The sequence below is a fragment of the Myotis davidii genome, unplaced genomic scaffold (genome assembly GCF_000327345.1).
Source record: "Myotis davidii unplaced genomic scaffold, ASM32734v1 scaffold14, whole genome shotgun sequence".
Taxonomy (NCBI): domain Eukaryota; kingdom Metazoa; phylum Chordata; class Mammalia; order Chiroptera; family Vespertilionidae; genus Myotis; species Myotis davidii.
The window spans coordinates 288,680-299,940 of record NW_006287372.1 but is presented as its reverse complement, the minus strand read 5'-3'; the positions used below and the strand labels follow the sequence as shown (position 1 = coordinate 299,940).

At 39.8% G+C, this 11,261-nt stretch overlaps 1 protein-coding gene across 2 annotated transcripts in view; it reads left to right on the top strand.

Annotated features, from left to right (window-relative positions):
- Positions 1-846: 846 nt before the first annotated feature.
- The window catches only part of ZFAND1 (zinc finger, AN1-type domain 1), a 15,763-nt gene continuing 5,348 nt past the window's right edge, over positions 847-11,261 (top strand). Inside the window, exons 1-6 of one of the 2 annotated variants that reach the window (XM_006759129.2) lie at positions 847-1,475; positions 2,745-2,784; positions 4,099-4,179; positions 5,296-5,423; positions 5,511-5,602; positions 6,626-6,747. In XM_006759129.2, the coding sequence (XP_006759192.1) occupies positions 5,566-5,602; positions 6,626-6,747 (159 nt within the window). In that variant the 5' untranslated portion in view covers positions 847-1,475; positions 2,745-2,784; positions 4,099-4,179; positions 5,296-5,423; positions 5,511-5,565. The remainder of the gene's footprint in view (positions 1,476-2,744; positions 2,785-4,098; positions 4,180-5,295; positions 5,424-5,510; positions 5,603-6,625; positions 6,748-11,261) is intronic. The other variant, XM_006759128.2, reaches the window with a different exon arrangement.

Here is an 11,261-nt window from a genome sequence, read left to right as displayed (position 1 = left end):
CAGCAGTTACATTTGGAGTGTGCGGATCCTAAAACTGTTGTTAGCTTCCCCATGGATAGAAAGATGGTGTCCGGTACCAGGAAATAACCCTGATTTCACTCTTCCCCGGAGCCCTCTTGGTTTGTATCTAATGTTTACGTGGTCACTAAAAGTCTCAACATAGCAAACAGGTACAGTTCTTCCAGGTTGAGAAAGACATCAGAAGTTTCTGTTTCTGTCGCATTGGCAAATGTATGCGCACTTTCTTGGTTTGAAACGCTCATAGAATCGTGCAGCCAGAACCACAGGGACTGTTCTCAGGGGAAGGAGGAACCAACCGGGTCCTCTCGGCCCACTGCAGAATTACCCAGGGTCTCTTCGGGTATAAGATCCTTTCTGCTTCAAGTTTAGATAGCCTGAAGGATGAGGTCTTTGGGGGGAAATCGTAGCTTTCTCTAAAGGGCAGTATCTTCTGTTTTCACTTTGTAAAAGTGATGTGATTAGATATAGCCAGCCTTAGTTACCTGTGATTTAATATGAGGTACATTGAAAACATTCTAGAGAGTAACTGATTGTGTCGGTGGTTAATAGTTGTCACATCTGGGAATGGGTACTTCCGTGTGCTTTGCAAAAATCCTGTTCCTAATGTAGTTATCTATCTAGTTAGTTAGTTAGTTAGTTAGTTAATACTAACTTAGTTGTTCCTCAACAGCAAGGAAAAACACAATTCAGGATTACATTTTGCAGTATCAATCCACCAATCTATTGAATTTCTGGACTTTCTTTAAAAATATCTCCACCTAGTCATCACAGTATTTTTCTCAGAGCATATTCAAGACAAATTAATTGTTGTAATTATCTTAGGGATTATAGTTGCTTTCTAGCTATTCATACCTTTTATGTATATCATTTGGTTTTTATAATTACCCTGTGAAGTAGATATAGCATATAGTATAGATATATATATATACACACACATATACATACAGACCTATATACATACTTAATAATAGCTCTGGTTTTGTGTATATACGCTATAAAATATATTTATATATAAATCTCCAAAGCTCTACTGTTAAGTAACTTGCTTAGCATTGCTAAATTAGTGAATAGTGGAATCAGAATTAAAACCACGTTTTTCACTTAAAATGCAGGAAATTTGCAAAATGCAGTCCTCGAAAACAACACCTACTAACTGGGAAACAAAAACAGAACATTTTTTTTTATTTAACATGCTACTCTAAGTAACATTTGTCTCCTGATAACCTAGTAACTTTCTCCCAGAGGACTTGAGGTGGTGATGGCTTTTGTTTACTTGCTACATTAGGATATTGGTCAAAAAGGGAAAGTTCTCCGAGGGAGGTGGCTCAGTACTTGCAGATTCTTTATGCTTAAAAAAACTGAATCAAAATCAAATACTGACCAGCACATATAACATTTTCCTTCATTTTAGATTTTCTTCCATTTGTATGTGATGGTTGTTCAGGAATATTTTGGTAAGTTATTTGTACAGGATTTGAAAGTAACTTTGGTGTTTGTAATATGAGGTTTACTTCTGAACAGCAAAATGATGTAAAATAGCTCGTTAGCCATTGATATTTAATGTTCATTATAGTAAAATGAACACTTGAAAAAAATAGATTAGTCATAGGCTCTGATTACTTGTGCATATATTTAGCTAATCTTTAAATTTCATAGATGGCATCATCTGTGTGATTTTTCTTTTTTTAAATATATTTTTATTGATTTCAGAGAGGAAGGGAGAGGGAGAGAGAAATATCAATGATGAGAGAGAATCATTGACTGGCTGCCTCCTGCACCCCCCACCCCTACCCCCAAGGGATTGAGCTTAAACCCTGGCATGTGCCAGGACCAGAATCAAACTGGGACCTCCTGGTTTATACATTGACACTCAACCACTGAGCCACACTGGCTGGGCTGTGCGTGATTTTGTATGTAAAAGTTGTATTTGTGGCTTTTAATCGCAAGGAGAGAACATGTCCACAATATAAAGAATATGGGAAAAATCCAGTTAATGATTATACTCTATTTTAATTAATAAAATGAAAGTAATGCATATTTTAAAATCAGCTAGAGCACATTTTTGACTTTTTATTATTGACTAGAGGCCCGGTGCATGAAAATTCGTGCATGGGGGGGGGGTGTCCCTCAGCCCAGCCTGTCTCCTCTCACAGTCCAGGAGCCCTTGGGGATGTCCTACTGAGGGCTTAGGCCCGTTCCCCGCGGAGAGCGGGCCTAAGCCACAGTCTGGCCTCCCTCTGTGGGAGGCGACTGGCCAATCAGGAAGGTACTGCCCCCATCACTCCCTCGCTGCTGCTGCCTCTGGCCTTCCTCTGCAGGAGGCAACTGGGCCAATCACCGGAAGGTGATGCAGCTGCTGCTACCACTGCCAGCTGCCGGGGCTGCCTGAGCCTCGGACCCGGCCCTAGCAGCGGCAGACCCCCCTTCTCCCCCACCTCAATGTTTTGGTCTTTTCACACACCTGAACGCACTCGGAGTAAAGGAGGTAATTTAGAGTGGCGAATTTTTTTTTCTCATATGGAAGTTGAACAATTGTGTTTGAGGCAATAGATGCTTTATTTTTATATGATAAGGTATTTCAGCTTATCTTTGTTTGTAGAGTTCTTAATGTAGCATAAATGTAATTAATCTTAAGGATGCTAACAACTGAAATATCTCAGATTATGTTATCCTTACATTATTTGATTGCATTTAAATAAACACTATTTTTTTAATTATTTAAGCCTTGAGCACAGAAGCAGAGAGTCGCACAGCTGTCCTGAGGTATGTTAATAGTTCTCCTCTCTAATAACTCACATTTGTATTTATGTACTTTTCTTCCAATTTTTAAAAATGTATTTTTATTGATTTCAGAGGGGAAGGGAAAGGGAGAGAGATAGAAACATCAATGATGAGAGAGAATCATTGATTGGCTGCCTCCTGCATGTCCCCTACTGGGGATCGAGCCCTCAACCCTGGCATGTGCCCTGACCGGGGAATTAAACTGTGATCTCCTGGTTCATAGGTCAACACTCAACCACCGAGCCATGCCAGCTGGGCTTTCTTCCAACTTTGAAGAGGTTTCAAACCAGCCAGTGTACAGCAGATTAAAATTTGGCATACTAAGCTAATTATGCAAATTATTGTTTTTGCTTTATTTATACTATTTTTCTCAGTTTGTTTTTTAAAAAATTGGTCTACTTGGTATTTTTAGTTTTTTAGTCTCATAATTCTTAGTTCTTTACACTCCAGTTCTGTTTGGGTGGCTGCTTGCAGCTCTAGGCTCCCTGTTTGCAGATCTGAAACGGAATTGCTGCCCTCACGCACCCCTGCCAGTTTCCTCCACTTGTTTGTTTGCATGGTGCCTGGTGTTAGGATTTGGTGACAATATATTGTTCTGACTCAGTCAGCCTTAGACCACCCGGAACAAACCTGTGGTCGCACAAAGTCCCATTCTAATTCTGACCACATGGAGAGCTTAAAAAGCGGCTGGCAGACAGAAACGGAAATGTCACCTGTGGTACTGATAAAGGATAAGGAGGATGGGAAGGCTCAGCGAGGAGAGCCCAGTAGGTCTGCAGAGAACGCCAGCGCTGGGCACACTGCCTGCCCAGCCCAGCCGTGCTGGACCCGCCAGGCCTCCTCCCTGACTCCCAGGTTCAGTTCCAAGAGGAAAAGGAGAAAGCTGGGCCACTGTCTCACATTTGACAGGCAGACAAGTGGCCCTGCCTCCCTGGGTCAGGAGAGGCGGGAAGTTAAACTGGATTCTCTCCATTTGGAAGGAAGCGTTTGCCTCACACTTTGCAGGGGACACTTACTCCTGCCCACTATTTGCCAAGCAGAAGGATTTTACATCTGTTCTGTCAGTTATAGAAAATTCAGGTTAAATGGCTTCAAAGTCTGGCCCTGTGAAGTTTAGGTGATTTATTTGAGGGAACTAAAAATTAATGAACTTACTGGTGTTGCACAGGGTTAACTGGGAGGAAAATCTCATTTAGAGTCACAGAAACATGCTGATGTTTCTTATGCAACTTGTAAATCTGCCCCGTGCTTTCCTTTTTCTTATACCACTTGATTTTCTTTTAATGTCTCTCACAGAATGTCTCTCAATTGGATCTCAATTAAATAGTGAAGAAAAATCACTTACCTTGAGACTGTGGGAACAAGTTTGGAAAAATAGTTAAGTCAATTCCAACAAGATGCAACTATCATTTATATGGAGGAGTGTCTTTGATTGTGGATTTCAAGCAATTATTTCTCTAAATTCATTCAACTCTAGAAACGTAGTTACTTAATATACGCCCCCCCACCCCCGTTTTTGAAAGTTCACTTTAAGCCCCTTCACTTGTATGAAAGACCCACATTAGTACCTGTTTGTGCTAGCCTAAAGAAACCCAAAAAGGATGTTCACTTTTACAAAAGAAGTGGAGAAGTGAAAATAGCATTTAACACTTGTTTTGCAGTGAGCCATTCACTACACAGGCAGCGCACCCCGAGCTGTGAGAGCGGCCGACAAGCTCCTTCCCCCGGAATCAAGCTCAGCATCGTGGCATTAGGGCTCCTTAGCTTTGAACTGTGTCTGAGCATCTGGGAGACCCATTTTGGGGTCTGGGAACAGGGAAAAAATTTTCCATGTAAATTAATGGTCATTGCACCGTTTCGGTTTATGAAAAGTTTCATAGGCAGGGATGCTCAGCTACTTTCGGATAGTGGGGGACACCTGTAGTCAGAATAGCCTGGTTGGTCTGGATTTTTTTTTTTTAATCTTATAAAATCTCATCTTTTTCTGATGTAATATTGCTGGAAATACAATACTAAACACACCATCACGAACAGTATATCATTATGAAAACTATCTTTAACCCTCTGTATCATGGATAAACATAATTTTAAGTGTTCATTTATTTATACTAACTACTTAAAATTGGTGTAGAAAATAGATAGACTTGCCATTGAGGACTGATGTTGAGATGACTACCTGAGCATGTTAGTATGGGGGCATCTTTGTGTTGGACCGTTACAAAGTAGAAGACTAAAATTGTAAAGAATAACTCAATAGTCACGGTAACTTGACTTAGAAGATAAATATACCACAGTAGGAAGATTATGAAAATGTAGAACAGTCAACACAATAATCATTTCTCACACAAATATTTACTATAATCTGTTTTGTGGGAGCATCGAAGTTGCTCTTATAAGTTTAAGCAGCAGTAAAATGAATGCTGCCTTCCAAAATAGATTTGTTGACTTATTCTCCATGTGAAATACACCAATTTCTCCTTTTTACATTTTCAGGTGACTGTAGTCAAGGAGAGGCTAAAGTCAGATACACATGCGTCTTACCCATGTGCGTTCAAGGGCTGTGCTGAGAAAGAGCTTGTACCAGTGACCTGTCCTCACTGTGAGAAGAACTTTTGCCTGAGGTGATCACTCAGATCCCCCACACTCTATGCATCTGTTTAACTTGTATACAAATACTTGAACTGGTGTCACTCTTCTGTTGCTCACAGACACCGTCACCAGTCAGATCATGAATGTGAAAAACTGGAACTCCCTAAGCCTCGCATGGCTGCCACTCAGAAACTCGTTAGAGACATTATTGGCAAGTACCAAGGAAACTGGTTTCATTGCTCTCTGTGTTGCTGTCTGCCTATTAGTTCCAAAGCTCCTGCTGCTTATGTCTGCTTCTCAGCATGGAAGGCATTGTTAACAGCCCCGGTGGGCTGAAACTTGCAATCTATTCTGACGATACTCTTGCAACAGTATTTCTCACAAAGCCAGATGTTTTCCTGCTCGGCCTCTCAGATCAGCTGGTTAACCATCACAGCTAGAAATAGTTTCATGGAGCTAAAGTAGTGGTTTGTAGTCTCTAAAGACTAAACATTAAGCCTAGCCTGCTGTCCTAAGAATGCTGTTACAATCTGAGATACCAGGAAAGAATCTATAATAATAAAAGCGTAATATGCTAATTAGACCGGATGTCCTTCCGGTCGACCTTCCAGATGAAGTCGACCTTCCGGATGAAGTTGTGTCTACAAGGGAAGCCCAGGTCCCAGGTGCCTGTGGGTGGCTGGAGGGAAACCTGGGTCCAGGGTGCCAGAGAGAAGCTGGTGCCGGCAGCCTGGAGAAGGAAGGCCTACTCGTGCACGAAATTCGTGCATTGGGCCTCTAGTTTATCTATAAACTAGACCAGTCTCTGCCAACATCTTAGTTCAGCAGAATTTTCATTCTTTGTAAGGACGCTACCTTTAATATAATCTTCTATAAAAAAATCTTAAAGTTCTCTGTGGAAGTGTTAGTGATTAGAGTAAATCAGCTTAAGTTAGAAAGAAGTACCATACTAAGGGTTTTGATGTGGAGATTGTCAATATTTTAAATATACCTACACAATATGTTGTCTCTGTAGAGCTCTGTTGTGTGTAGTTTTTGATGTTTCAGAGCCATAAAAAATTAATCACGGAGGATGGGCCGAGACCATCCTCCGCCCCTATGCCCACCGCAGCCTTGCAGCCCACAGTTCCTTTCAAAGTGCACAAATTTGTGCACTGGGCCCCTAGTAGTTAATAAAAGTCTAGAAAATATAATGTAAACATTATGTGTTTATATGCTTATTTTTATTTCTTAGATTCCAAGACAGGAGAGACAGCGAATAAGCGACGGAAGGGTGCAAAAAATAATGCAACAGCTGCCAAGGTAGCACTGATGAAATTAAAGATGCATGCTGATGGGGATAAGTCACTGCCCCAGGTTGGTCTTGGAGACTTTGAAAAACAAAATGTTTACATGTGGTTGAAGCCCCTCTCTCCTCCTCCCTCCCACCTAGTAACAACTAACCTGAACCTGATGTGTATCTTTCCTAGTGTTACAGGTGTGTAGCTACATAAAAAATGGTACATTGTTTTGTGAGATTTTCACTTTATAGAAATGGTAGGGAGTCATACGTATCTTTCCTCAGCTCTTTTTTTTTTCACTTGGCATCATGTTTTTAGCGTTTATCCATGTTGACACATTTAGTCTAGTTTGTTCATTGTGATAACTGCAAATCCCATAATATGAATATACCACATTTATTCATTCTCGTGATGAACAATATTCAGCATTTTTCCAAGTTTTTTGCTATTATAAACTGTTCAACAGTGACTATCCTCGTGTGTATATGGGAATGTCTCATTAGGGCAGTTCCTTTAAAAAGCCATAATGTCAATTGTATTTTATACAGCAACCCAGTACGTACATACATACATGCATACATACCTTAACACAGTTTCACCTAACCTTACACTGGTATTTTCTAATTCTATTTTGTTTTAAAGAGTACTGATTTTATAACCCCTGAAGGATTGAGGCCCTCAGATTGAAAAATGCTCCCCGAGGGAAGATATGGAGAAATAGAAAAGCTGGGTCCTGGGCTTTGCTTATCCTCAGGTTTCCTGGATGCTGTCAGCTTTGTGCTCAGTGGTTGTGCTAATTTTCTTCTACCCGTCCGAGGGTCTCAGGGTTTCTTGCCAACACTGGGTGTTATTCATTGTTACCAAACTGATAGATATGAAGTTATGTCTCACTGAGGCTTAAAGTTAAATCTCCCTTTTGACAATTAAGGCTCAGTTATTTTGCATGAGTTTATTGGCTATTGACTTTTTTCTGTGAATTATTTGTTCATATCCTTTGCCTATTTTTTCTGTTGAGTTGTTGCACTTTTTTTTACTCTAGATCAGTGGTTCTCAACCTTCCTAATGCCGCAACCCTTTAATACAGTTCCTCATGTTGTGGTGACCCCCAACCATAAAATTATTTTCGTTGCTACTTCATAACTGTAATTTTGCTACTGTTATGAATCGTAATGTAATTATATATGTGTTTTCCGATGGTGACCCCTGTGAAAGGGTCGTTCGACCCCCAAAGGGTCGCAACCCACAGGTTGAGATCGATGCTCTAGATGTTCTGAATTTTTTTACTACATGTATTGCACATTTCCTCTCTCAATTTGTGGTTTGTCTTCTCTTTGTTTTTTATGAGTGGTCCAGACTTTTAAAATTTTAATATGTTCAAATTTATTAGGGATTTCTCTAAGATTTGTACTTTTCAAAATAAATTGTTTAAGATATTTTCTTACATTTTCCTTTAAAAGCTTTATTTTATTTGCTTGTTTTGTGTGGCTCTTTATTCCATTTAATTATAAGTAGAAGTAAAGATTTACAGACATACACATATCTGAATGGATTACCTATGGTCATAGCATAAGGTACTGAGAGTTCATCCTTGTAATTACACCTCAGTCACCTACCATAGAGTACACATGGACTAGTTTGGGACTGTCCATCTTTGCATCAGTACCAAACTGGCTTATTATCATAGCTGTGTAAGAAGTAGGACACGTTTCTTCACCGTACGTTTTGCTTTCAGCTGTGTCTATTCTTGGCTCTTTATTCTTTTGTAAAAATTGTAGGATCACTTTGTCCTGTTCTATGAAACTGTGCTTGATAGGAATTATACTGAATTTTCTATTAAAACGGGTTACCTCTTTAGAATTTTGACTCTTCTCAACCCATCCATGTTTGTGGTCTATTGTTCCAATTTTTCTTTAGGTCTTCTTTTCTGTCTTTAAATAACATCTGTAATGCATACCATTCATATCTATATGTCTTTTCTTAATTATATTCTTAGGTTCTTCATAATTTTTGCTGCCATTGTAAATAACTTTTAAAAAACTTAACGCTTCCTTAATTGGTTATGCTGGTTGTTGTTTGTTGTCCTTCTGTCCTGCAAAGAAACCTCTCATTGTTCCCATGGTTTATAGGCTTTCTGGGATGTTTTCATGCAGTTATATTTTCTGCAAATGACAGTTTTGTGTTTTGGTATTTCTTTTCCTCACATTTTCTTTCCTCTTACTCCTGCTTTTCATCATTATTTGTCTTAATGCATGGGTTGATCTCTATAGAACAGGACTGAATAATAAGGGTGACAGCAGGCATCTTCATCACAGTTCTGACTTTAATCCAAATGAGTCTGAAGTTTCAACATTAAATATTATCTTTATTGTAGGTTGTTCATAGTTGCCTTTATCAGGTTAACAATATTTCTATTCCTAGCTTACTAGAAATTTATGTCATGAATACTTATTAAATTTTTCTGTGGGTTTTTCCCCTACATCTAATAAGATGATCATGTTGATGTATTTTTTTTCCTTATCAGCGTGATAAATTATGATGATTGATTTTCTGTTGTTGAATCACCCACATTTTCTGGGATAAACCACTTGACTTTGGTATATAATTCTTTTAAAATGCACTATTACATTGATTTTCTAATATGTTACTTAGTAGTATTTTGTGCCATTAGTAGCCAGATTATACTTATAAAATTAGTTGAGTAGCTTTCCCGCTTCTATTCTTTGAAATAGTTGTAGAAGGTGGGATTCTTTGTTGTTGAAGCTTTGGTAATGGCTATTATAGCCTTTTTGAAAAAGCGGAGAATATCTAACATGATTTCAAAATGTTAAATAGTTCTTGGTTTATTTGGATAATCTGTTGCTTCTGAAATAAATGTTGGTAAATAATATTTTTCTTAAAATTCCTGATGTAGATTTTCCTGTTTATTATTATAAAGTTGTTCAACTTATTCTCTTAAATAAGAGAATTCCAGAATCTCTACTGTGTCTTTAGTCATTCCATTTCATTCTTAATATTTTTTTCATTTGCATCTCTCTTTGTTTTCTCCTTGGCCAGTCTTCCTAGATGTTTGTGTTTATTTTATTTATTTATATTTTAGTCTTTTCAAAGAACCATATTTTGGTTTTATTGTCCCCTGTATTGTTGCTTTGCTTTCTTTTTCACCAAACTCTGGGTGTCCTTTTTTCTTTGTTCATATTTTTTCTGATGTTCTTTTTTCATCTTTTCTCATTCAATGGTGAACTTACCTGTTTTCAACCTACTTGTTTGGGTGTGTTTTTCAGGTAACTTTAATTTGATATAGTTGCAAACACAAAATAGTAGCAAGAATAGTACAAAGAAATTTTCCATATTTTTTACCCAAATAATACCAGTTAATTACATTTTGCCCTTACATGCTTTATCATTTGCAGTCTCTCTCTTTGTACATATGTCTACACATGTGTACCTGTGTTTGTATGTGTGTGCATACTAATTTTTGGTTTGCTTATGTATTAGTTTCTGAGACAGGTGTGTTAAAATCTCCTGGAGCTGTAGTTTTGTCAGGGTTTTTCTTGTAATTCTAATGTGTTTGCTGAGTTGCATATTATCAGATGTGTGGAATTCTCCATTATTATATCTCCTTTATGAATTTTGCCTTTAATGCTATTTTGAATTATAATAGTACTAGGGGCCCAGTACACAAATTCGTGTACCTTGAAAGGAACTGTGGGATGCGAAGCTGTGGTGGACACAATTTTAGACTTTTAGAAGGGTGATTTTACTGCAAAGTTGACTGTGTTAAATGTTAGTGAGGATAGGGAGCATTATCTGCCTTTTGATGAACCGTTGATAAATTAACCAGAATTTCTTATTTTAAATACATCTATTTGGAGACTAGGGGCCCAGTGCACGAATTTGTGCACCTTAAAAAGAATTGTGGGCCACGAAGCTGCAGTGGGCACAGGGGAGGGTCTCAGCCCATCCTCCATGCCCCCGCCTGGCCCCTCCCACCGTGGCCCATGGTCCCCTGTCTGCCGGAAGCCTCGCTCCCGCCGCCGCTACTCCCATCTGCTGATGGCACGGAGCAATTGCGGCCAGTGCCATCAGCGGGTGCGAGTGGCGGCTGCTGCCCCGATCGCCCCTCAGGAGCAGGGGGAGGTGGAGAAGCCCTCACGGGTGATCAGGGCTAGCAGCCACCGCTTGCACCCACTGACAGCACCGAGTGATCAGGACTGGCGCTGGGTGCCGGCAGCGGGTGTGAGCAGAGGCTCCGCCACCAGCTGCGGGTGCAAGTGGGGCTGATGCCAGCAGCAGGTGTGAGCTCCCGGCAGGACCACAGTGCATGGGAGCAAAGAATTTTCAGTAACCACCAGAGGCTTGCCCCGATGACAGTGACTGGTGCCCCGCCTTGGTCTGGCGCCCCCGCTTACCTGCTCCACCATCCCACCGCGGCCAATGCCTGCCATTTTCCGCACTTTCCCACCTGCTGCCAATGCCCACCATGTTCCACATGTGCCCCCTGGTGGTCAGTGCACATCATAGCGACTGCTTGTTTGGTTTTTCCGCTGTTCAGTCTATTTGCATATTAGGGTTTTACAAATATTTTTCCAC